The sequence below is a fragment of the Myxine glutinosa genome, chromosome 11, assembly GCF_964187855.1.
Source record: "Myxine glutinosa chromosome 11, kmMyxGlut1.1, whole genome shotgun sequence".
Taxonomy (NCBI): Eukaryota; Metazoa; Chordata; class Myxini; order Myxiniformes; family Myxinidae; genus Myxine; species Myxine glutinosa.
The window spans coordinates 19,464,062-19,492,000 of NC_136271.1; the positions used below are offsets into that span (position 1 = coordinate 19,464,062).

A 27,939-nucleotide genomic window follows, 5' to 3' on the forward strand; every position below is an offset into this window, starting at 1 on the left:
TTTTAAGCGGTGAAGGCGCTTCAATGTCTTGCAATGTCCTTCCTTCCATCCGTCCACTTGTCCGTTAAAAAGGGAAGAAAACGAACCTTTATAACCCACCGAGTTTAATTATAAAGGGTTCTAAAGGGTAATTATAATAGGTAATTCTTAAGGGTAATTCTTAAGGGTAATTCTAATGGGTTTAAAAGGGTAATTCTAAAGGGTAATTATATTGGGTTCTAAAGGGTTCTAAAGGGTAATTATAATAGGTAATTCTTAAGGGTAATTCTCAGGGGTTCTAAAGGGTAATTATATTGGGTACCAAAGGGTAATTATATTGGGCTCTAAAGGGTAATTCTAAAGGGTTTCATTTGTTTCTAGGCTTTGCCTATTTAATATTAGAAATGCCAAACTGAACCTCTTCAGACACAGGTGTGATTTTTACCCACGACAGAGAGGGTATTTTGCATTTGGGTCCATTTTTTTGTCCATTAGTTTATCTGTTTCTTCTGCACAGAACATGAGTATGCTTTTTCTCTACAACCGTTGGTCCGATTAACACAAATTGTTCACCATAGGAGCGCCTCCTCCTGTAGAATTTTTAATGATAATAATGACGTCACAGGTCACGTGGTAGGGCACCATCTTTGAAAAACCAAAAAACTTTGCACCTCTATATCTCCAAAACCACTCCATGGAAACACATGGCTCATTGTCAAGTACCCCCCATCGGGAATAAGATATGTTAATGATGATGTTGAAGGAGCTGCGCTCCAACGCGAGTCGAAAGAATTGACGCGACCAAAGACGGAATTCGTCCGAGTTGCTTTATTGAAACAAAACAGCTCAAGTATTCTGAAAAGCCCGTTTATCGGGCAGCAATATATATACACATTTATGCCGGGGCGTTTTCCCGGGAAAACCGAGACCGGGCATGCCCGGGTGTCAAGGGCGAGTCCTGGAAAGGCGAGTCTGGACATGCCCGGGCGTCCTGGCCGCGGCCTGGTAAGTCGAGGCTGGGCGTGCCCGAGCGCTCTGGGCGAGCCCTGGAAAGGCGAGAGCGGGCATGCCCGGACGCTCTGGGCGAGCCCTTGAAAGGCGAGTCTGGACATGCCCGGGCGTCCTGGACGCGGCCTGGCAAGTCGAGGCTGGGCGTGCCCGGGCGCTCTGGGCGAGCCCTGGAAAGGCGAGAGCGGGCATGCCCGGGAAAGACGAGACCGGGCGTGCCCGGGAGGTTCGGGCATAACCGGGAACAGCGAGTCCGGGCATGCCCAGGAGAGGCGCGTCTGGGCCCGTCCGGACGAGCCCGGCATGGCGATCGCGCCCTGGCCGCGTCCTGGCAGGTGCAAGGCGATTGTGTACATTCAGCGGGAACCGCTACACACGCCCCTCCAGAATCGACCTGCACCGGCAGGGTCAATTTAAGGGGGGTCCGGATGACCCGGCTGAAGCGACCCCTGAAGGGTCGTGGGGGAGGGTCCGATCCTGGGGTGGGTGGTCGAGGGGGGGGAACTGTGGACGGGGGGCGGCCTCGCCGCGGAGGAAGGGCCAACCGTGGTGGTCGGTCGACGTCCACGTGCGCCGGTTTGAGGCGGTCTACAGAGATCCGGTCCGACCGGCCGCCGACGTCGACGACGAAGGACTTGTCGCCCCGTCGCAGGACCCGGAAGGGCCCGTCGTACGGCGGCTGGAGTGGCCCCCGGTGCGCGTCATGATGCACAAAGACGTACTCCGCTGTGCGAAGCGCCGGGGGGACGTAGGACTGGGGGCCACCGTGGCGGGACGTTGGCACGGGGGCAAATCGTCGGGCGGCCTCCTGGAGGTCCGAGCGCTGGTGTGCGGCAGACCAGGGACTGGTAGCGTCGGGCACGAACTCGCCCGGGACGCGGAGCGGCTGGCCGTAGACGAGCTCGGCGGCGGACGCCCGGAGGTCCTCCTTGGGAGCCGTGCGGAGGCCCAAAAGGACCCACGGCAGCCGGTCGGTCCAACCGTCGTCCTGAAGGCCGGCCTTGAGTGCGGCCTTCATGGAGCGGTGAAACCGCTCGCACAACCCGTTGGCTTGGGGGTGGTAGGCCGTGGTGCGGTGCAGCGTGACCCCCAACGAGCGGACGACCGCGCCCCAAAGTTCGGACATGAACTGTGGGCCGCGGTCGGACGAGATGTCCGCCGGTGCGCCGAAGCACGCGACCCAGGTGGCAATGAACGCCTGCGCCACGTCGGCGGTGGTGGTGGAGGTGAGGGGCACGGCCTCCGGCCACCTGGTGGTCCTGTCCACCATGGTGAGCAGGTGGGTGAACCCCCGCGATGGGGGCAGGGGACCCACCAGGTCCACGTGGACGTGGTCGAAATGCCGTGCAGGCACGGTGAAAGGTGCTGGCGGGGCCTGGGTGTGGCGGTGGACCTTGGCCCGCTGGCAGGCCGTGCAGGCGTTGGCCCAGTCGCGGACGTTCCGTCGAAGGCCGTGCCAGACGAAACGCGCCGACACCAGCTTCTGAGAAGCTTTCCGGCCCGGGTGAGAAAGGCCGTGGATGGAGGCGAAGATGCGGTGCTGCCAGGAAACGGGCACGATGGGGCGAGGCTGGCCCTGGGAGACGTCGCAGAGCAGGACGGTGCCCGCGAAGGGGATGTCGGCCAGGCGGAGGCCCGTGTCCACCGCCCAGAGGGCCTGCACCGAGGTGTCGGTGGTCTGGTCGGCCGCCATGAGCGCGAAGTCCACGCCGAGGTGGACCGCGTTCGCGCTGGCCCGAGAAAGACAGTCAGCCACGGCGTTGTCTTTGCCGGCAATGTGCCGGATGTCCGTGGTGAATTCCGACACGGCGGAGAGGTGGCGCTGCTAGCGGGCCGACCACGGCTCCGTGACTTTGGCCATTGCGTAGACCAACGGCTTGTGGTCGACGAAAGCCGTGAACAGGCGGCCCTCCAGGAGGTGTCGGAAATGGCGAACGGCCAGGAATAGACCGAGCAGCTCGCGGTCGAACGTGCTGTATTTTAACTCGTTCGGCCGGAGTTGTCGGCTGAAAAAAGTGAGCGGCTGCCAAACCCCGTCCACCCATTGTTCATGGACGGCGCCCACCGCGGAGTTGGAGGCGTCCGTAGTGAGGGCGATGGGCGCGTTGAGCACCGGGTGAGCCAGCAGCGTTGCGTCGGCGAGGGCCCGTTTTGCGCTCGCGAAGGCCGCGTCCATGGCCGCGGACCAAACAATGTCATGCTTGGCTGGCTTGCCCCGGAGGGCCTCATAAAGGGGCCGCATGAGCTAAGCAGCGCGGGGCACGAATCGGTGATAAAAATTCACCATGCCGAGGAACTCTTGTAGGGCCTTGATGGAACGGGGACGCGGGAACGTGGTGATGGCCTCGACCTTGGTCGGCAGCGGCACGGCCCCGGTCTTGGTGATGCGGTGGCCCAAAAAGTCAACGGTCGTCGTGCCGAAGTGGCATTTGGCCGGGTTGACAATTAAGCCGTGCTCGCTGAGGCGACCGAACAGTGTTCGGAGGTGGAGGAGGTGCTCGGCATGGGACGTGCTGGCGACGAGGATGTCGTCCAGATAGACGAAAAGAAATGGCAGGTCGCGCAGCACGCCGTCCATTAAGCGCTGGAAGGCCTGGGCCGCGTTCTTGAGGCCAAACGGCATCCTCAAAAATTCGAACAGGCCGAACGGCGTGATGACGGCCGTCTTCGGGACGTCGGCTGCCCGGACAGGTACTTGGTGGTATCCCCGTACCAGGTCAATTTTGGAAAGTATGACCCGTCCCGCCAAAAGGGCGGAAAAGTCCTGGATGTGCGGGATCGGGTACCTGTCATGGGTGGTAGAGTTGTTGAGGCGGCGGTAGTCGCCACACGGGCGCCATCCGCCCCCCCGGCTTTGGCACGATGTGCAGTGGCGAGGCCCACGCGCTATTGGAGCGCCGCACGATGCCGAGGTGCTCCAACGCGTCGAACTCGGCCTTTGCCACGGCGAGCTTGGCCGGGTCGAGGCGGCGGGCTCTGGCGTAGACCGGCGGGCCCGTGGTTGGTATGTGGTGCTCGATCCCATGCCGCACTGCGACGGCTGAAAACGTCGGCCGCGTGAGGGCCGGGAATTGCGCGAGCAGGCGAGCAAACTCGTTCGCCGCCGGGAGGTCGCATGCCAGCTCGGTCGGAGCGGAGCTGCTCAATGTGCATGCCAGGGCGCTGGAGGTCTCGGCGTTGATGAGGCGACGCCGTTGGACGTCCACCAGCAGTCTGTGTGCGCCGAGGAAGTCGGCACCTAGCAGAGCCATGGGCACGCTTGCGGTTACAAAAGTCCAATTAAAGCGTTGGCCACCGAAGCAGAGGGTGATTTTGCGCGGGCCGAAGGTGCGGATGACCGATCCGTTGGCCGCAACCAAGGAGGGGCCGCAAACCGCAGACTGCCTGTCCTGATCGGAGGCGGGTATGACGCTCAGTTGGGCGCCGGTGTCACACAGGAAGCGCCGTCCGGACGCTTTGTCCGTGATGAAAAGTAAGTTGCCCGTGTGGCCGGCGCTCATGGCTGGTAATGAACTCCGGCCCGGCCGTTTCCCGGCTTGCCGAAGGTGCACGGGGGTCGGCATGTCCGGGCCTTCTGTCCGAACCTGGCATGATAATAACACCACGCCTGGTCAGGTGGAGGCTCCGGTCGTCGTGCTGGAGGTGGTCGGCGCGGCGTAGCGGCCGCCAATTGCGTCGGCAGTTCGGTCGTCGACCGTGCCGGGTGCTCGGGCGCCATGGGCGTTGCTTCGGATGGCGGTGGGCTCCAGGTCGCTGCTCCAATGCGTTGGCCTGCCGCGGAGATCTTGTCGGCTTCCCTGGCGAGGGCGCGGGGATCCGTGATCGTCGTGCTTGCCAGGGCGAGGCGTACCGGGCTAGGCAGCTGACGGAGGAACAGCTCCCGGAACAGGAATGCCGGAGAGTGCTCGCCGAGCAGCGAAAGCATGTAGTCCATTCGCTCGGACGGGCGCGTGTCGCCGAGCTCGGGCAGGTCGAGCAGGCACCGTGCGCGTTCCGCTGATGAGAGGGTGAAGGCGTCGAGGAGGAGCTTTTTAATCGCGTCGTATTTGTCAGCGGCTGGCGGGCGCTCGAGGAGGCTCAGGGCACGGGCCGCGGTGGCTGAGCCGAGTGCTGCTACCACATGGTGGAAGCTGGTGTCGTCGGCCGTGATGCCTCGCAGGGCGAACAGGGAGTCCGCCTGGGCAAACCAAACCGCCGCGTGAGCCTCCCAGAAGGTAGGCAGTTTGAGGGCAACTGCCGTGTCCATGTCGGGTCACCAATGTAGGAGCTATGCTCCAACGTAAATCGAAAGAATGGACGCGACAAAAAGCTGGAATTCGTCCGAGTTTCTTTATTGTGTCAAATCAACTCGGGTACTCTGAAAAGCCCGTTTATCGGGCAGCAATATATATACACATTATCCCGGAGCGTTTGCCCGGGAAAGGTGAGAGGGGGCGTGCCCGGGCGTCCTGGACGAGGCCTGGCAAGTCGAGAGCGGGCATGCCCGGGCGTCCCGGACGAGGGCCTGGCAAGTCGAGAGCGGGCATGCCCGGGCGTGGCCTGGCAAGTCGAGAGCGGGCATGCCCGGGCGTCCTGGGCGAGCCCGGCATGGTGATCGCTCCGCGTCCTCGGTAGGTGCAAGGCGATTGTGTATACCCAGCGGTAGCCGCTACATATATATATATATATATATATATATATATATATATATATATATATATATATATATATATATATATATATATATATATACATATATATATATATATATGTGTGGCCACATATGTATATATATATATACATACACGCATGTTGTATCACCTGATCAATATTGGGTCAATTACACTTTGGTAAATGATCAATACGATTTTTCTTAGTTTGGATTAAGTCGTAAATAAGCAAAGCAATAAATACAAGAACACAGTGTAAATGAGGTAAACACACCAACAGGAAAGGCACAACAGAGGGACACTTGGAGGAAGAATGAGCAAAGGCAAGAAACACAGAGAAAAAAAAAAAAAACGTTTTGCACGTGTAGCAAAAATGAACTCCGGGGTGCAATGCAGCAGTTATGGCCAAATGGCCCCCTAATATCCTTGTTTAATGGCTTACAGGATCGTGTGACCACTCATTTAACTACGTGTATTTCCATGGAGACAGTGGATCCATTGTATCTATCAACTTCTGCTTATGGAAAATAAATATATTCCTTCATTCATAGATAAGTCGATTTGGAGTAATAAAGAAAGCTCGATCAACTATAATAGTTAGAATAACTGGCAATGAGTCAGAACAATAGAGGTATTAATTCCTCCCTGACACTGTCACAACACATTGCTGCCAATGATACTTGAGGGGTCATGAATATTAAGGAGCTGTGTTGTGCATATTATTGGAACGACTTTGTGGGACGACCTTTCGGATTAAATTAGGAATGCAAATAGTTTTTTTACATCATTGTTATCATATTAAGATGACATAGTAAGGATGGATACATATGATTATGATTGAAAGGGATGAATCAAATGTAATTGGTGAGTGCGTGCTCATTATTGATTGAATAATTGTTCCATGTGTCAATGCGCGGATTAATGTTTAATTGCTCACCCAATCGGCAAACATTCTGGGCAATGATTTCTGTTGTCTGTTTTAAATTAACAATTATACAATTTATTTCAGAAAATATCACACTTTGCAATTTTTTCCCATTTATTCAATTAAATGTCTTACACAAAGGTAAGTCTATTCTGAGTACACGTCATGGCCCAGATATACAAGAAAAGAAAGTAACGAAACAAACTGAAAATAAAAATTATAGTAAGGAAGAATAAAAAAAAACTACGACGAGGCGAATAGCAAGAGAAAACAAAACCAGATATTTGAAAACAACCCGAAAATATTCTGCCGTGAACTACGGAAACAGAAGCAGAATGTGTCGTCCCCTCCTGAAAAGGACGAACTGGAACAATTCTGGAAATAAATTTATGAAGATGGAAAAAAGACCACAATAAGGAGGCTGAGTGGATCCGAAACATGGAAGAGAATAAGCAACATCTCGAGGAAATGCCCCCAGCAATAATTCTGGCTAAAATTCTCCAATACTTCTGGCTAAAACAAATTGATGGTCTCCACGTTCACTACGCTCGAGCATTCAATGAACTTATCCAAGGGGATCAGGAAACGAATGAATGGCTAACAGAGGGTAACACCTTCCTCATCCCAAAATCTGAAGAGACCCAACTACCCCACAAATACCGGCCAATAACTTGTCTACCAACAACATACACACTTTTAACAGGAATCATCATATAAACAATGTACCACCACCTAACACAACAAGGAGGACAAGAGGCAAAACAGAGGGGATGCAAGAGAGGATGTTATGGAACAATAGACCACCTACTCCTAAACAAGGCGATATTCATAAATTGCAATACGAGAAGAACCAAATTGTCCGCAGCATGGATAGACTTTGCCCGTCCTTTGCCCGGAGGGAGAAAAACATTGCCCGTCTCCGCTCATCCCTCTCCTCCACGGCTGCAGAAACCCTCATCCACGCCTTCATCACCTCCCGTCTGGACTACTGCAATAACCTCCTCTATGGTTCACCCTCAAAAATCACCAATAAACTCCAATACATTCAGAACTCCGCTGCCCGTCTACTCACCCATTCCCGGACCCGTGACCACATCACCCCCGTCCTTTACAAGCTTCACTGGCTCCCCATCCCCCAGAGAATCCAGTACAAAATCCTCCTCTTGACATACAAAGCCCTCCATAACCTGGCCCCATCCTACCTGGCTGACCTCCTCTCCAGACACACTCCCACCCGCAACCTCCGCTCTGCTGGTACCAACCTCCTGACCCCCTCCATCCGGACCAAATTCAGATCCTGGGGGGACAGGGCCTTCTCCATCGCTGCTCCCACCCTCTGGAACTCACTACCTCACACCATCAGAGACTCCTCCTCACTCACCACATTCAAAACATCACTAAAGACCCACCTGTTCAACACTGCATTCAACATTCAACCCACAGCATTTAACCCCTGACTATCTCTTCTCCTTCTCCCTCCTTTTGCTTTAAATATTTCCCTATTGATTCTTGTCTTTTTGCAATTGTTGTTTTCATGTATTGTTATGCATTATGTTTGCCACTCTGTCAAAGCGCCTTTGGGCTTCTGGAAAAGCGCTATACAAAATAAATGAATTATTATTATTATTATTCTTATTAGACTATATAAAAAAGTTTTTAATAGTGTCCCAGATTCATGGATGATAAAATGCATGTAAATGTACATGATAAATCCACAAATAATCAAGCTGATTGAGAAAGCAATGGAACTATGGAATACCACACTAATCCTGAAGCACTCAGAAGGAAAGAAAGATTGGCATACAAGGAGTGAAGATATGATGCAGGAGTCATTTTTGCCACTCCTACCCCCCTCCTGCTTGGCCTCGCTCTGGATCTCCTAAGCAACCTCATTAATGAGCAAGGACACAGATGCACCCTAACATCGAATAAAATAACATCCAATGAAATAAGAAACGTGACACATCTACTATATATGGATGACTTAAAACTCTCTGCACCGAACAACGAAAAATTGGCAGTACAACTGAAATTGGTGAAAGTTCTCCGACGACATCCAAATGAAATTTGGCCTAGCTAAGTGTGCCAAGTACACATTTTTCCAAGGTAGATAAAAAAACGGACAACATAAAAATTGACCTAGATAGAACAATACAAGAGCGAGACAATGAAGCATCTTACAAATACCCTGGAGTGGAAGAGGGCCACCAAATATGTCGTAAAAACTGCACCAAACAATTACCAAAGAATACCTGCATATAACGTGGCTGATTCTGAAAACATATCTCACCCCAAGGAACAAAATCAAAGCCATAAACCAACTCGCAGTACCAGTGTTCCAATACAATTGCGGAATAGTAAACTGGCCACAAGCAGAACTAAAAAAACTAGATATCAAAACAAGGAAACTCCTCACTATCCACAAAATGTTCTACAAAAATCATTGCCTTCAAAAATGTACCTGCCGTGGAAAGGAGAAGGTGGCGGCAGGAGGGAACTCAATCAAATGCACAGAGCGATGACTGCAGGATTATCAGAGTATGTGAAAGGTTAATCAGACTAACGAATACAATTTGTGTACAAGCATGAACACAACAAGCCAGAAAAGTTATCTCTCACTCATAAAAACTTCCAAAAACAGGTGTGAATAGAAGATATCATGGACCAAACTGAAACAGCAACAAATCCAAGATGGCTGCTATACCACATGACCTATGGATCATGTGCATGCAATTTCAAATTTTTAGGATAATGAATTTTATTAAAACATTTTTGGCTGGTATACCACTTCACCTATGATGTCATCATTATCATGCATTTGGTCCCCATTAGGAGTACTTGACAATGTTCCAAGTTTCAAATTTTTCCATTCAGCGGTTTCCGAGAAATAATATTTTAATTATTTGCCTTTAATCCAAGATGAATGCCATACCACGTGACCTATGACATCACAATTATCATATAAACATTCTGCATGAGTGTCACTCCTACCCTGAAAGTTTCATCTCAATCGGACATATGGTTGCTGAGAAAAACGAGGTTTAACACGTACGGACGGACAGACGGACAACCCGAAAACATAATGACTCTGGCATAATGACTTCGGGGACGGAGGCATAAAAAATATGATCTGTAGTAGTCATGTGTTGCTGTTGTACACTATGCTTGGTTGTCATGCAAGCAATCAGAAATCTCAATCCTACAGAGAGACTAAAAGTATAGAATGAATGAATGAATGATCGTTTTAAGACCATTTTCCCCGCTAGAGCGGGGGTTAGCCTTGCGGGCCCCATGACAATCATGGTTCCCTGTTTGAAGCAATGTTTTATGGCCGGATGCCCTTCCTGGCACCAACCCTTGGTCGCCTCTTACAATGCGCAGGGATACGGTGTACCTATTCTAACTGGGATCATTCATCCCAGCAAGCTGGTACTCAATTTGCCGACCTCGGAAGGATGACAGGCTGAGTCAACCCCCCTGGCGTTAATTCAGCGATCGACCGGGATTCGAACCCAGGATCCTAAGATCCCAAGCCGGCACCCTAACTGCTAGGCCAACACCAGAGACTGAAAGTATAGGTAGTGGTGATATTGTTGCGGAAATGAGGATTGAGTTTTTTTATTGTGTTGTATTGTGGTAAATTGTTGTGTAACATTGCTTGATTCTGGCCCCTCCTGCCTCCAGTGTTGTGTAAAGGTCAAAGGGCGTCCCAGTAGTTAATTCCATAAAGCATACATTGAAGGACACTATAATATCCCTGTTCAGTAGTTTATATCCTTATTATGTGTTTTAGGGTAAGGCCTTGCCTTCCATTAAAATGACACTCCATTGCACCGAGTGAAAAAGATAGATTCCCTTCATTCTTCATTCCCATTCCCAAAAACCTCCATTTCCCCTTTCGTCATGGCCAAGCCTCAATCTGCCAATTACATCCCCTCCAAGTCTCCATTGCCAACTGCACTGGGCAGTTGGCCAGTTTGTTACAGCTGTGGGTTGTTTTCGCCCCAAAGCCGCCATTGAACATGTGCTCGAGTTGGGGAAGAAAGGCGTGCCCGCCCGTCTTCATCAAGGGCGGAGCCAGAGGGTCGCGCGACCAACCAGGGCCGAGGTGAGCACACCGATGGGCGTGTCCTAAAAACCGGCGGCTTAATCGCCAGAGGCGCTATAAAGGCGCGCGCGCAAGAAGTTGGGAAGAGCTGAGTTGTGTGGTTTTGGTCAGAGTTGGTCGTTAGTTGGTCGTCAGTGGTGGTCAGTGGTTGCGTTGAGTGGTTGCGTTGGTTGCGTTGAGTTGTCGGTGGTGAGAAGTGATTGGGCCAAGAGAGAGAGAAAGAGTGGCTGGACCAAGAAAGAGAGAGGAGAGAACCCGTCATGCCAGACCCCCCCACCAGCGCGTCGGCTCCACCAAGCAGCTCCGACCCGTGATCCCGCGCACACGACAGGATCGGTGGCATCAGCGGCCGTCGAGGTCCAGTCCGACGTCCCGTGCGGGATCAAGCTCCAGCCAGCTCCGTGCCTTCCCCCCCCCCCCCCCCCCCCTCCAGCCACACACCTCCTTCCAGCCAATCCACTCTGCAATTCCCCATTCGTGTACGTGAGTTTGTTCTGTTTGTTCTGTCCAGGGAATAAGTTAAGCTTGTATAGTTAAGCTAGTAATTTTCACTGTGTCTCTAATACCTTCTGTATATTATTTTATTATCTTTCCTTCTCCTTGGTTTTTTTGAGCCTGTATATAGTAGGAATAAATTTAGTAGTATTTTCAACCTTTTTTCATCTTCTTCTTCTTCTTCACATCCATGTCGCTTTTGTCTTTTCCATATTGAATATCTGTGGCGCGATCCAGCCAACGTTCGGGAAGGGTTAATCGGGGTAACTGTTCGGCCGCGGTGCCTCCGCTCGGCAAACAACATCCTTATCCGCGGACCGTAACAATATTATTGTGCTGCAGTCTGAAGATCAATATACAGTATGTGGTGAATATTATGGCTCTTTGGAAGGAAATATCACGTGACAACAAATAATATGACCCTACTGCAAAGCCGCAATGAGCCGGCGGAGCAAAAGCCTCTTGCCACTATTTTACCCATCACTGTGGCATCAGTAGGTTAGGTAGTTGGAAGTAGGTAGGTGTAGTCGGTAGCGTACCTAGTTCAAAATGACACCATTTGCATTCTGGATGAGATTAAAATTTATAAAATTTACTTCTTGATTAATTCGGTGAATTCCGTCTCAACTTCGGATATTTCCGGCCGTGAAAAACTACCCCCTACGGCCGCGAGATTTCTAAAAAATAATTCTTCGTCAATTTTAGAATATTTGACGCCGTTTTCAATCTCCGAAACGCGGTACCGGTAATAAGCTTTTTTGAAATGTTTTTTCAAATGCTCGAATCTCATTGGTTCCGGTGTTTGGTGAAGATTTTCGCTGAAGATAACCAGGGCCCGTAGGGGGCTGGGGAACGAGGGTGGTCTTAAAGTATTTTAATTACAAATTCGAGGTGTATAAGATTGTAAATCAAACAAAGACGGGTGAAACAAGCTCCTATTGAACTTTTTCGCAATTTTTTATGCATACTTCCGCATCCGCAAGATGGCGGCCTCCATGGAGCGATTTGGTGCGTCAAAGCTTCGAAATTCTCAAAGGATCCAGCAAAATCTGGCTTTTCAACATAATACGTACGCGTTCATTCACAACACCGGCTTCGCCGGCTATAAATCAGTCTTAGGGAGAGAAGACAACTCCATACCTCAAAAGATGAGCTTCCTTAGCTTCCTTCCACATTGTCAGAATTTGTGTGTGTGTATGTATGCATGTATGTGTATATACATATATACATATATATGTCGAAAGATTTCACATGTCATTATATACATATGTTCTGTGTGTAAAGTTTGGTTCCTTCCCTGGAACAATTGTGGTCAGTGTGCAAACAATTAAAAAAATTAAAACACCTTTGAGTACAAATATAATGATGAATCACATCACAGAACACTAATTAATGAATGACACCCTCAAGAAAAAACAGATTCACTGTATGACTGCACAGGTATTCATGACTCAAACTCTTACCTTCACACTTTGGTATCGGCCCATCCCAGGAGACGTTGTCTTCGCGTGAAACACATGTTAGGACCTCTGGACCCTCGTTGCGGATAAAACCCTCTTCACAGGCGAATGAAATGGACTTCCAGAGCAAAAAACTTTCTCCAAACCTCTTGCCATTTACTGGAATCCCCGGATCAAAACACTCGTTGTGGGCAAAGGCTGTAAAGTCGGTGGACACAAATGGATTCATAAGTTAAACCTGCTGCACTTGGCAGCAATATTATTTAGGAAAGCACAAGAAAGTTCATACATATCCATCTGTCATAACCCGAAGTTGATTCCTTGTTCAATCGAGCTCACGGGATTTTCATTACTAGGTGAGTTCAGACATGATACCTGAATAGAACCCCCAAAGGAAATAGTGCAGCACCAATTTGCTGGAAAAACATCAAAATCACACTTATACTACCAAATCTGACTCAAATGGCATTCATTTAAAGTCTGGGAGGTTGGCGGTTCAAACCCTGGCCAATTCATACCAAATACAAAACATGCTGCTACATGCTGCTTTCTTGCTGCGGACACTGAGCATTTAAAAACAATGGAGAATGGACAAACAGAGATGGGTTGGTAATTGCAGTGCAGGCTTTGATGGGCCTAGTAGCTTCCTCCTGTGTTGAAGTTTCATGAAAGGGACCTCATACTGTATGATTATTATTATATTACTCGTACAAAGCCCATCAAATATGACAGGTTGAAACAGTTTATTTGATGGTGCAGCCTCGTGAGCGTGCCGCAGTCTGAAGCCTTGGCCTAGTGTAGGGTGTGCTTATATCTTCTTTATTTATTAGACATCTTATGGACATAAATGAACACTCATTTTACTCTGTGTGTGTGTGTGTGTGTTGCCCATCACTTTCAGCGAATTTCACCTCCCTGCACCTTGCATTTATTGTTATTTTAAAAAAACGTTTCTGTACACCGCCGTTGATGCTCGGTTTGCAAGCCACCGTCTACATTTCCAATAGAAGAAACATAAATACTCTTTTATGGAAAACGTCTCTCGAGTTTGTTTTATCCTCAAAAACAGACTGTAGTGAACACGCTTTCGTGTTAAAAGATTGGCCTTTAAAACCTACCCTTATGAAGGGGGACAGACAAACACACAAACGGATATTGTGTTTTATATGGTAGATTAGATACTGAATTAGGCTGCTCAAAATAGCACTCCGAAATCTCACATCTGTGTATAAAGTGGCTGTAGCTCACAGTGAGTGCAGTAACCTTTCGAGGATAATCAAGGAAATATAAACACAGGAGCAGGTTATTTGGCCTATTTTGCCTGCGTCATATTCATACCTTCTTCGGCTGGTCTATCAATTGAATCCATATTTTATACTTAGTACTACCCCAAGCTTATCATGAACTTCATGCAATTTAACATCCACAAGCACCCAACCTTCGATAATTAACTGAAATATATATTTTAGTATGATAGGAAAAGAGTTGCACCAGCATACCAGCATACCAGCATACCAACATACCAGCACACCAGCATACCAGCATACCAGCATACCAGCACACCAGCACACCAGCATACCAGCACACCAGCATACCAGCATACCAGCATACCAGCACACCAGCACACCAGCATACCAGCATACCAGCACACCAGCATACCAGCACACCAGCATACCAGCATACCAGCACACCAGCATACCAGCACACCAGCATACCAGCACACCAGCACACCAGCATACCAGCATACCAGCACACCAGCATACCAGCACACCAGCACACCAGCACACCAGCATACCAGCATACCAGCATACCAGCACACCAGCATACCAGCATACCAGCACACCAGCATACCAACACACCAGCATACCAGCACACCAGCATACCAGCATACCAGCATACCAGCACACCAGCATACCAGCACACAGTGCCGCCGTACTCTATCTCAATATTTCAAGGGCAAACCAAACGAAAATTAACTTTTCATTAAAACACGAGAATTTATTGTTCCTTTTGTGGTATTTTGAATTTTTTTATTTAAATTTTTGGCAATTCCCTTCTAGTTATAAAAAGGCATTAAAAATTGAGGTATTTTGCACCTGAAGCAAAAGACTGTTCCCTTTGACCCATTATGTCGTGGAATAAAGACTGATATGACCATGGTGGTTAGCGTTGAAACATTACATGGCACAACCTCTGATACAGACTGAGATTATACTGACAGTTGTGAATGTGCAGTGTCCCACAATATATGGAAATTGATGAAAGGTGTAATAAGGAAAGCAGAGATGATGAAAATAAAGGCCCTAATCAGTGACGGGTCTAAAAAGGTGGTCTAGTGGGGGCACAGGTTGTTTTTGTTTGTTTGTGTTTTTAGTACCTGATATTCGGACTAAACACACAAGGCCAAACAAAAAGGTTATATTGTGGCGGACACAAAAGCCCACTGGCGTGGTGACATCATTCCACGCACCAAGTGGGCGGTGGCCACGCCCGAGGGGTAGGCGTGGCCTCATGATATACACCGGGCGACCAGCCCGGAGGAGTTCAGTGTTACAGTGTAGTCTTACAATAAAGACGTTTATATGTTACCGCTTGTCCGCTTCCTCCTTGCTCACAAGCAGCGCGCGTAACGCCGCGCTTTACTGGTGACCCCGACGTTGGATCTGCCGGAGCGATCCTTCCACACGCGACGCCATCGCCATGGCCGACTTCGTCAAACTTCCAGAATTTTGGGAGGCTCAGGCCGAAGTCTGGTTCGTCCAGGCCGAAGCCCAATTTCAGCTTCGGCACCTCACCGGCGATGACACGCGCTATTGCCACGTCGTCGCCTCCCTCGGGCCCGGCACGGCCGCTCAAGTTGTGTCCGTCCTTCGCCACCCACCGAAAGGCCACAAGTACGAGGCACTCAAGCGGCTACTCCTAGCCACGTTCAGCCTCACGGACGACGCACGGGCCGACCGCCTCCTGGATCTCCCCGAGCTCGGTGAGACGCGCCCGTCGGTCCGAATGGACCATATGCTGTCACTGTTGGGCGACGAAGCTCCCGGTTCGCTATTCCGGGCGCTTTTCCGTCGCCAACTTCCAGCGCAGGTTCGCCTCGCGTTGGCCGGGACCGGGCTAACGGAACCCCGAGCATTGGCGGCCGAGGCGGACAAGTACTTCGCCACTTCGGACACGCGGCGAGCGTTGGCGTGGCCGTCACGGCCTTCGACGCTGATATTCAGCAGCATGTTCCACAGCATCATCTTCTACAGCACGCTGATGTTCAGCAGCACGCTGATGTTCAGCAGCATGCTGATACGCACCTCGTGAACACCGCCACGCCCCGCCCACCGCCGCGGCGAAAACCGCCACCGCGGGGAAACCCGTCGACTCCACCGGCCTGGCGGAGCCAGCCGCGCTCCTCCAGCTCCACCACCTGGTGCTGGTTCCACGCCAAGTTCGGCCACGAAGCTCGGCGGTGTCATCCGCCGTGCTCCTTCAACGGGTCGGGAAACGCCCGGGCCGGCGCTCAATAGTGGCGATGAGCGCCGGCCGTTCGAGCAGCCTGCTGTTCATAACGGACACCTTCTCCGGGCGCCGTTACCTGTGCGACACGGGAGCGCAGGTGAGTGTCATTCCCGCCGGCACGTCAGACAAGCACGCCGCGGGTGGGGGCCCCGCGCTGCTTGCCGCGAACGGGACGCCCATCCGTACGTACGGAAAACGCTGCCTCTCTCTGCGGTTTGGAGGGCAGGTTTTCCGATGGACGTTCGTCACCGCCGACGTGCCCATGGCACTGCTTGGCGCGGACTTCCTGTGCGCTAATGGGCTCCTGGTCGACGTCAAGCGCAGACGGCTTGTCCAGGCCGAGACGTTCAGCTCGCTCGCTTGTGCGTTGCCCAGCTCAACGAGCGGCTTGCCAAGCGGCTTGCCGAACGATTCGGTTCCGGCCACGTTGGTCTGTACGCTTCCGGCAGTGGACGCATTCACCCGCCTCCTCGCCGGCTTCCCGGCCCTCACGCGGCCCACCTTCTCGGCGGGGGCCGTCAAGCACGGGGTGGCCCATCACATCCCCACCGTCGGGCCACCGGTCTACGCCTGGGCACGCCGCCTCGAGCCGACGAAGCTGGCGGTGGCAAAAGCGGAGTTCGCTACCCTGGAGCGACTCGGCATCGTTCGGTGCTCAGAGAGCGCTTGGGCGTCGCCGCTGCACATCGTGCCGAAGCCCGGCGGGGGATGGCGACCGTGCGGGGACTATCACCGTCTCAATGACGCCACGACTCCCGACCGCTACCCCGTCCCCCACATTCAGGACTTTTCCGCCCGTTTGGCGGGCAGGTCCTTCTTCTCGAAGGTGGACCTCATACGCGGCTACCATCAGGTCCCCGTCAGGCCGGAGGACGTCCCGAAGACGGCGGTCATCACGCCATTCGGACTCTTCGAGTTCCTGCGCATGCCCTTCGGTCTGAAGAATGCGGCTCAGGCGTTCCAGCGACTGATGGACAGCGTCCTGCGCGACTTGGATTTTGTCTACGTCTACCTGGACGATATCCTCGTCGCCAGCGCGTCCCACGAAGAGCACCTACGCCACCTCCGCACGCTCTTCGAACGCCTGGGCCAGCATGGCCTGATTGTGAACCCCGCAAAGTGCCGGTTCGGCGCCGCCACAATCGATTTTCTGGGGCACCGTGTCACCAGGCACGGAGCCGTCCCCCTGCCGGCCAAGGTGGAGGCGGTGAAGGGGTTTCCGCGCCCCCGCACAATCAGAGGGCTGCAGGAGTTCCTGGGCATGGTGAACTTTTACCATCGGTTCCTGCCCCGTATCGCCCAGCTCCTGCGCCCCCTGCACGAAGCTCTCCGAGGTAAGCCGGGCAAAGGCGACGTTACCTGGACCGAGCAGATGGACACGGCGTTCACGGGCGCGAAGCTCGCCTTGGCTAATGCCACCATGCTCGCGCACCCGGCGCCCGATGCACCGATCGCCCTCACCACCGATGCCTCGGACTACGCGGTGGACCGGTGCACGAGCAATGGGTGCGTGGAGCTTGGCAACCGCTGGCGTTCTTTAGCCGGCAGCTTCGCCCGCCCGAACGCCGTTACAGTACCTTCGACCGCGAGTTGCTCGGACTTCACTTGGCGGTCAGGCACTTCCGCCATCTGCTCGAGGGCCGGGCGTTCACTGCCTTCGTCGACCACAAGCCGCTGATCTTCGCGATGGGCAAGGTCACCGAGCCGTGGTCGGCCCGGCAGCAGCGTCACCTCTCGGCCGTGTCCGAGTACACGACGGACATCCAGCACGTCGCGGGGAAGGACAACCCGGTGGCGGATTGCCTTTCCCGGGCCGTCGCCCACGCAGTCCACCTCGGCATCGACTATGCCCGGATGGCAGCGGACCAGGCCGCTGACCCCGACGTCCAGGCCTTGCGGACCGCCGTCACGGGCCTCCGCGTCACCGAGGTGCCGTTCGACGGCGCGGGCGCGGCCCTCTTGTGCGACGTCTCCCTCGGGCGTCCTCGCCCCATTGTGCCCGCGGGCTGGCAGCGCCAGGTGTTTGACGCCATCCACGGCCTGTCCCACCCGGGCGCGAGGGCCTCCCAAAGGTTGATCGCCGACAAGTTCGTCTGGCATGGCCTCCGGAAGGCCGTCCGCGGCTGGGCCAGGACGTGCCTCGCGTGCCAGCGCGCCAAAGTGCACCGGCACACCCAGGCCCCGTTGGCCCCGTTCACGGTGCCGGAACGCCGGTTTGACCACGTCCACGTGGACCTGGTGGGACCTCTGCCCCCCTCGCGGGGTTTCACCTACGTCCTCACCATGGTGGACCGCACCACCCGGTGGCCGGAGGCCGTGCCCTTGGCGTCGACAACGGCGGCCGATGTCGCGCAGGCTTTCATCGCCACCTGGGTCGCCCGGTTCGGCGCCCCCTCAGACATCTCATCCGACCGCGGCCCCCAGTTCACCTCGGAGCTCTGGGGGGCGGTTGCGCAGGGGCTCGGGGTCCGGCTGCACCGAACCACGGCCTACCACCCCCAGGCTAACGGCCTGTGTGAGCGATTTCACCGCTCATTGAAGGCGCGCTCCGGGCCACCCTCCGCGACGGCGGCTGGGTCGACAGGCTCCCCTGGGTCCTGCTGGGCCTCCGGACGGCGCCCAAGGAGGACCTGCGCGCATCCGCGGCGGAGTTGGTCTTCGGGCAACCGCTGCGGGTGCCGGGCGAGTTCCTCCCCGACTCCACGGCACCATGGTCCGCGGCACAGCAGCGCTCCGCTCTGCAAGAGACCGCCCAGAGGTTCGCCCCGGTGCCAACGGCATGCCACGGGCACCCACCGACGCACGTCGCCCCGGAGCTTCGCACGGCGGAGTACGTCTTCGTCCGCCTTGATGCCCATCGGACACCACTGCGGCCCCCGTACGACGGGCCTTTCCGCGTGCTGGAGACCGGGGCGAAGCACTTCACCCTGGACATCGGCGGTACTCCTGACCGCGTTTCGGTAGACCGCCTCAAGCCGGCCCACCTCGATGTGGACCATCCACCGCCAGTGGCCCGACCCCCACGTCGGGGCCGCCCTCCTGCGGGCGGACCCCCGGCACCGCCCAGCCCCGCCGCCACGCCGCCCCCCGGTCCTGCACCCATCCCAGGGGCAGCCAGGGGCATCCCACCTGGCATCCCTGCACCCCGGACGCCGCCAATCGCCAGGGGGCGCTTCGGCCGGGTCATTCGTCTGCCCCGCAAACTGGCCCTCCAGGTGCGCGGGAATTCTGGGGGGGCGCGTGTGGCGGACACAAAAGCCCACTGGCGTGGTGACATCATTCCACGCACCAAGTGGGCGGTGGCCACGCCCGAGGGGTAGGCGTGGCCTCATGATATACACCGGGCGACCAGCCCGGAGGAGTTCAGTGTTACAGTGTAGTCTTACAATAAAGACGTTTATATGTTACCGCTTGTCCGCTTCCTCCTTGCTCACAAGCAGCGCGCGTAACGCCGCGCTTTAATATCTGTATTATTTATTTATTTACTGTTATTTATTATCAGAATCAGAGTGGGTGGCTCGAATTCTGGAGTAAACCGATTGAGCTGCCACCTGCCAGTTTTCTACAATATAAACTTCAATTGTCACAAACTGTCGAAAAGACGAGAATGAATGAAATTTTGATGGTCAGTTTTAGAGGTAGGCATCACAATTGTTGTAGTCATGACCTGTAAGGTCAATGGATGATTAGGAGCGGGGGGGGGGCAGGGGGGGAGGGGGTGGGAGGTTGCATCTTGCTCCTGACTATGAACTGTCAGACTGGTGTTGCACAGACAGGGTGTGGCACGAAATAGGACACACCATCCATGTATGGCATGAGATACAGGTGTGATAGGAAATCTGGTCCTGGTCACATCTACACTCTAGAGCAGGGGTGGGTGGGCATGTGCCCCCTCCCCATGCCCCGATCCACCACTGGTAATGGTTCGGTCAATTCATTTATTCATGTATGTGCTAGCTGTTGTTATTGTTATATAATGGAGACGATTATCCCGCTTTGTGTGGTCGGCCTGGGGGAAGCTTGGCCCAAATATTTCCCGAGCCGGCCTGGCCAGGCCTGACAATCGCCTAGTTAGGGAAGGAATTATGCATTTTGCAATGGTGCCAGTGAAACTCTCCTAATCTTTGCGAAGGACACCATGGGGGTGGGATACTTGGGTAGAGGTGAGTGTGCATACCTCTAGGCTATCCTGCCAACCCCCATTTATGTGCTAGTACCCTGACCAAATGATAAATTCTTATATAGGGGTAGGGGGCAGTGGGTTTGGGGGTACTAATGTACATCAGTGGTATATGTAGAGCCACACTTCCACACATCAACAAATACTACAACCAACAGCGAGATGCTACACACTCCTGAAATATTTTTTGTAATTACCGGATATTTGTGAAACATGAAAATTATCTCGTAATAAATCAAAACGTGACAGTCATATTGCACCATTGTGGAATTTACATCTACACCTAATAAATGGCAGCAATTAAAGCAACTATACCTACTCGTATAGCTGATGTTGAAGCCTCGGCCTGAAGTAGAGTGGTCTGACAAAAACTCGAGGCGGAAATTGGGACCAGAACTGATGAGAAATGTTGGCACCTCATGGCCAGTGTAGCTTCCGAGAAGATGTGCATCATGCCGCACACCATCCTTCACTACCAGGAAGTCAAATTGGAGCTCCAAATCAAGGTCGTGGAAGAGTAGGCGGGTTCGCGAACCCTCTTGACCCAGAATGAGCCATGCACAGTTGAGGTTACTCTCATAGCCATGTGGATAACGCGGTGACAAGATTGTTCCTGATGGCAATGTGAAGTTGAAGTTGCAAGGAACTGTGGAGAAGGTGGAAAACACAGTTGATTTTGGGGTGAGATTAAGAATTCATAATAAGCCCATGTTTCTTTTCAAATATGTTTATTTCCGTTTTCCGGTTCAAGTCCATTGGAGAGCTGAATCTGCCCTCTTTGAAAAGCTAAGTTCTGTCCATCATATAATTTATGTCCCTCAATTGTGCTGTTTGCAAAACTATTGTAAATATTTGGGTGTCTGCTACTGTAGCAGTAATTTCTGTATGACTTTGTATATCCGCTAATATGTACATATGTATGTCCACTTTGTATATCCGCTAATATGTATGTATGTCCACTTTGTATATCCGCTAATATGGATATGTCCACTTTGTATATCCGCGAAGATGTATGTATGTCCACTTTGTATATCCGCTAATATGTATGTATGTCCACTTTGTATATCCGCTAATATGTATGCATGTCCACTTTGTATATCCGGTAATATGTATATATGTATGTCCACTTTGTATATCCGCTAATATGTATGCATGTCCACTTTGTATATCCGCTAATATGTACATATGTATGTCCACTTTGTATATCCGCTAATATGTATGCATGTCCGCTTTGCATATCCGGTAATATGTATATATGTCCACTTTGTATATCCACTAATATGTATGTATGTCCACTTTGTATATCCGCTAATATGTATGTTTGTCCACTTTGTATATCCGCTAATATGTATGTATGTCACTTTGTATATCCGCTAATATGTATGTATGTCAACTTTGTATATGCGTTAATATGTATGTATGTCGACTTTGTATATCCGCTAATATGTATGTATGTCCATTTTGTATATCCGCTAATATGTATGTTTGTCCACTTTGTATATGTGCTAATATGTATGTATGTCAACTTTGTATATCCGCTAATATGTATGTATGTCCACTTTGTATATGCGCTAATATGTATGTATGTCCACTTTGCATATCCGCTAATATGTATGTATGTCCACTTTGTATATCCGCTAATATGTATGTGTGTCCACCTTGTATATCCGCTAATATGTATGTTTATCCGGTTTGCATATCCGCCAATATGTATGTATGTCCACTTTGTATATCCGCTCATATGTATGTTTGTCCACTTTGTATATCCGCTAATATGTATGTATGTCCACGTTGCATATCCGTTAATATGTATGGATGTCCACTTTGTATATCTGCTAATATGTATGTGTGTCCACCTTGTATATCCGCTAATATGTATGTTTGTCCACTTTGTATATCTGCTAATATGTATGTATGTCCGCTTTGTATATCCGCCAATATGTATGTATGTCAACTTTGTATATCCGCTAATATGTATGTATATCCGCTTTGTATATCCGCTAATATGTATGTATGTCCATTTTGTATATCCTCTAATATGTATGTATGTCCACTTTGTATATCTGCTAATATGTATGTTTGTCCACTTTGTATATCCGCTAATATGTATGTATGTCCACTTTGTATATCCGCTCATATGTATGTATGTCCACTTTGTATATCCGCTAATATGTATGTGTGTCCACCTTGTATATCCACTAATATGTATGTTTATCTGGTTTGCATATCCGCTAATATGTATGTATGTCCACTTTGTATATCCACTAATATGTATGTATGTCCACTTTGTATATGCGCTCATATGTATGCATGTCGACTTTGTATATCCGCTAATATGTATGTATGTCCATTTTGTATATCTGCTAATATGTATGTTTGTCCACTTTGTATATGCGCTAATATGTATGTATGTCAACTTTGTATATCCGCTAATATGTATGTACATCCACTTTGTATATCCGCTAATATGTATACCATGTCAATTTTGTATATCTGCTAATGTGTATGTATGTCCACTTTGTATATCCGCTAATATGTATGTTTGTCCACTTTGTATATCCGCTAATATGTATGTATGTCCACTTTGTATATGCGCTAATATGTATGTATGTCCACTTTGTATATCCGCTAATATGTATGTGTGTCCACTTTGTATATCCGCTAATATGTATGTATGTCCACTTTGTATATCCGCTAATATGTATGTTTATCCGGTTTGCATATCCGCTAATATGTATGTATGTCCACTTTGTATATCCGCTAATATGTATGTATGTCAACTTTGTATATGCGCTAATATGTATGTATGTCCACTTTGTATATCCGCTAATATGTATGTATGTCCATTTTGTATATTCGCTAATATGTATGTTTGTCCACTTTGTATATCTGCTAATATGTATGTACGTCTTTGTATATGCGCTAATATGTATGTATGTCCACTTTGTATATCCGCTAATATGTATGTTTGTCCATTTTGTATATCCGCTTATATGTATGCATATCCGGTTTGTATATCCGCTAATATGTATGTATATCCGGTTTGTATATCCGCTAATATGTATGTATGTCCACTTTGTATATCCGCTAATATGTATGTATATCCGGTTTGTATATCCGCTAATATGTATGTATGTCCACTTTGTATATCCGCTAATATGTATGTATGTCCACTTTGTATATGCGCTAATATGTATGTATGTCACTCTGTATATCCGCTAATATGTATGTATGTCCATTTTGTATATCCGCTAATATGTATGTTTGTCCACTTTGTATATCCGCTAATATGTATGTTTGTCCACTTTGTATATCCGCTAATATGTATGTTTGTCCACTTTGTATATCTGCTAATATGTATGTTTGTCCACTTTGTATATGCGCTAATATGTATGTTTGTCCTCTTTGTATATCCGCTAATATGTATGTATGTCTTTGTATATGCGCTAATATGTATGTATGTCCACTTTGTATATCCGCTAATATGTATGTTTGTCCATTTTGTATATCCGCTAATCTGTATGTATATCCGGTTTGTATATCCACTAAATTGTTTGGCGAATACGGGAGCAAATGTGGTCTGCTTCTACTATGTGCCCTTCCTGCGCAGACCCATAAAAATACATTTATGGGTCTGCGGATGTACTAGTTTCTAAAATCCTCAATTTTCATTCGATTGACTTGAAATTTGAAGAGCATTTGCATATCAGGTCACTGAATTCAGCCACCAATTATTTTTTAGGTCGAATTTGTTTTATGGATTTCACAAGTATTTTGATATGCATGACATCTTTCTAGTTTGTTTGTTTCTCTTTGAGCTGAGGATATCTCAAGAAGTTATGGACAGATTCGGACAAAACTAGGTGGACAGGTTGGGTGTGTGATGAGGATGAATTCATAGGATATTGGTGAGGATCCGGATACGAGAATATTTTTTTAATTTTAGAAGTGATTCTTCACCATTGAGAGGTAGGCCAACAAAAATACATAGCATGATATTTCAAAACGTTATCGACGGGTTCAGACAAAACTTGGTGGATGAGATGTTTAGGTGATAAGAACAAGCCGATTATATTTTGGTTAAAGTCCAGATCCAAATTCGGCCTTTCAGTGGGGTACCAAACGTAAACGTTTCAGCTTGGCAGAGATGCTCTACTGAGTGCCATTCTACTTCACACTTATTTCTAATAAGCCACGGTGATGAAAAAAAATCACTAACTTCACTTGCCTTGTAAGGGCCAAAGGCACAGCATCCCTTGGCTGACCACTGGCACAATTTGTGAGGCTTAGCATATAACAATAATAGTGGATCGACACAAGGACATGGAATTCAATTAGCACTCGGCTCCTTAGAATTGATCTCAATTGTTAAGCATTTTGGGGGTTCTGGCAATTAAGAACACCTATCAAGGGAGATTGATGGCAATACCTTTGTGTTTTTCATGTGCAAATTAGTCCACCCAGTAACACCATGCATGTTCATACAAAATGTCTATCACATGACCCACAAGGTATGAATTTGCAAAAGCATTGTAAGCAGCGACCCTCGAAATTGGCATCATCAAGCTGCCTTCATTAAATATCTCATTCCATTACATGTGCCATTAAACATGAAAGATAAAATATGCGACGATGTACATTTTTTTGCACCAGAAGAAACAGAAAACTGATAAACCCACCACCATATTGCTAAGCACGAAGAGAAACTCACAGGTGCATTGAGGTATATTTGCCGACCACTGGCTGCTCTTCTGGCAGGTGATGCTCTGATCTCCAGATAGCTCGAAAGCATCCTGGCACTCAAACGTGAGTGAAGCTCCATGAGAGAAGTTTAGACCAATGCGCCTTCCATGCGAGGGGACACCAGGATCCCCGCAGCTCCCAGATGATATTTCTGTCGCGAGCATGTCACATGAAATTTACTCAAAAGAAAGAAGAGATCCCTGCAAGGTTATGGTTCTACGAGTAGTATGGTAAAGACGGATGGAGCAGATAAATATATAGCAGATATATCCAGAATAAATACATAGATATATAGATAAATATATAAATATAAATAATATATAAATAATATATATATATATATATATATATATATATATATATATATATATATATATATATATATATATATATATATATATATATAATATATATATATATTTATATATTGTTTATAAAAGGGTAGATTGATGCATGTAAAACAATTTTTTCAAAAGGAATTTGTCTTTCTAATATTGGGAACAAATTCCCATAATTAGGTTTTTCTTGTACACTGTTGAAAATTAAATGGAGGCAAATGAGGTAAGAAAAGAGGAAAATTATTGATTTTTTTTTTTTTTTTTTACAGATGGTGTCAATTTTTTCGATTTACAGTTGGTGAGCCACAGAATATGGTGATGATTGCATCAGTCAAATGGAGCATTCATAGAGCACGATACCCCACGTAGTTGCTTAAATTTTACTTAAATTATGATTTTAACTATCGTTAAAAAATCCGAAAGTTTGGTGTAATTGTATTGAAGCAGTCCAGAAATATTCCTGACCATCACTTTTATACACCACCCCATTGAATTTTTTTTTTTTTTTTAATTGAAGTACTGTAAAACTGGAGGTTCTTGGAAGTATTATGACAGGCAATTTGTGTTATACAGTGTTCAAATATATAATTTAATTTAGATAAAGGTTTGAAGAGGTGTAAAGGTGTATATAAATAAATTAGATTCCAGGTTTTACTACCACTGTCGATTACACCACCCTATCTAACACATTACATTTGTTATTCATGCCTGTTGTTTGTGTCCTTTATGACATTCTTAAAAACAGTAAGTTTCCTGTTTGGAATGATTTTCACTTTTGTTTGGAGTGATTTTTGATTTTGTTTGGAATGATTTTCAATTTTGTTTGGAGTGATTTTTAATTTTGTTTGGAATGATTTTTAATTTTGTTTGGAGTGATTTTTTATTTTGTTTGGAATGATTTTCAATTTTGTTTGGAATGATTTTCAATTTTGTTTGGAATGATTTTCAATTTTGTTTGGAATGATTTTCAATTTTGTTTGGAATGATTTTCAATGTTGTTTGGAATGATTTTCAATGTTGTTTGGAATGATTTTCAATGTTGTTTGGAATGATTTTCAATGTTGTTTGGAATGATTTTCAATGTTGTTTGGAATGATTTTCAATGTTGTTTGGAATGATTTTCAATGTTGTTTGGAATGATTTTCAATGTTGTTTGGAATGATTTTCAATTTTGCTTGGAATGATTTTCAATTTTGTTTGGAATGATTTTCAATTTTGTTTGGAATGATTTTCAATTTTGTTTGGAATGATTTTCAATTTTGTTTGGAATGATTTTCAATTTTGCTTTGAATGATCTTCAATTTTGTTTAACTGCCAGGCAGACAGAAGGAGTAAAAACATCATCCCACTCCGCTCTGCGCATGTGCAATCGGGACGAATTCCGAGCCAGCGTACTGTAAAATGGCAGACTTGTCTTCATGTTCATGTTCCGATACATGTTAAAAATATCACATTCGATTTAAATAAGTTGTTCCTCGATCAAAATCTGATCATCATAAACTGATAAGACAGACAGACATGAAACAATTTCTTTACTTTGCGTGCGTGGAGTAAATATGGATGTCTTCGGCAGGCAAAACATTTCTTTATGGACATGAAATTGCACATAATGAAATACATTTGGAAAAACTGGTCACCTGACTCAACAATGTCACCATAAATATTGAGTCAAGGACTCATTTTGTGAGACTATAAAAAGTTTATGTTCATCATATCAGCTCAAAAAAGTTAACATCACAACACTCAACTCATCTTCTTTTCTCACCTGCGGAACCGCCTTCATGAGCTCATTGGCTTGAGCTCTTCCCTACAATGTTTCAGGTCGGTTCCCTCTGTCATCTCATGGTCTCACCCAGTTCCATTGTCGAGCTTTACTACACCAGCTGAGATGCTGTTCCCACCCTTACACAATTCATTTATTTGTGCTCTCGTGCATCTGTCTGGTGTGCATTCCCTTTGCCCCATTTTGTCTCAGTATCTGTTAAAAACAGCATTAACAGACCTACCCCACCCACTTAAAATATTTTTCTTAAAGTTCTTTTTCACTTCGTGTAACGTAAGAGTTAATATTTTTGAGTGATATATATTTGATTAATGAACATGATTGTGTAATCAAATTGATATATTATATGTGGGAAGATTACATGCCCAGACCAGAAATCGAACCCAGATCCTCTGGAAAACCGTACCAGTGCTCTTCCATCTGAGCTATCTGGGCGACCCTGACAGAGCATGCAATTTTCCCACATATATGATTTCCACTCTCTTTCCGTCAATGCTTCCGGGGCACTCGCTGCCAAACGTAGGAGCACCAACGGCCTGAACACGAGAGAATCCTCCTCCAATGGGGGGACAAATCCATGTCCTCTATTATAAACACCACTGGGGGCATAGTGAAGCAATATTGTATTGCACTAGAAACGTTCAAATTTTGCAATGAAGGTTTTTAGTGCAAAAAATACTCCACTTCAGATCCCTAAAATCATCAAAGCAAATCCCACAAAACAAAGATGTTCAAATGTGACTTCACCATTGCATCTGACA

The 27,939-nt window shown here is 48.4% G+C and overlaps 1 protein-coding gene across 1 annotated transcript in view; it reads right to left on the reverse strand.

Moving 5' to 3' along the window:
• Positions 1–27,939, reverse strand: part of LOC137436088 (CUB and sushi domain-containing protein 3-like) — a 1,358,203-nt gene that overhangs the window by 699,116 nt on the left and 631,148 nt on the right. Inside the window, exons 13-15 of the mRNA XM_078786463.1 lie at positions 25,026–25,208; positions 20,634–20,960; positions 12,628–12,822 (exon numbers count right to left, since the gene is read on the reverse strand). Of these exons, the coding sequence (XP_078642589.1) occupies positions 12,628–12,822; positions 20,634–20,960; positions 25,026–25,208 (705 nt within the window). The remainder of the gene's footprint in view (positions 1–12,627; positions 12,823–20,633; positions 20,961–25,025; positions 25,209–27,939) is intronic.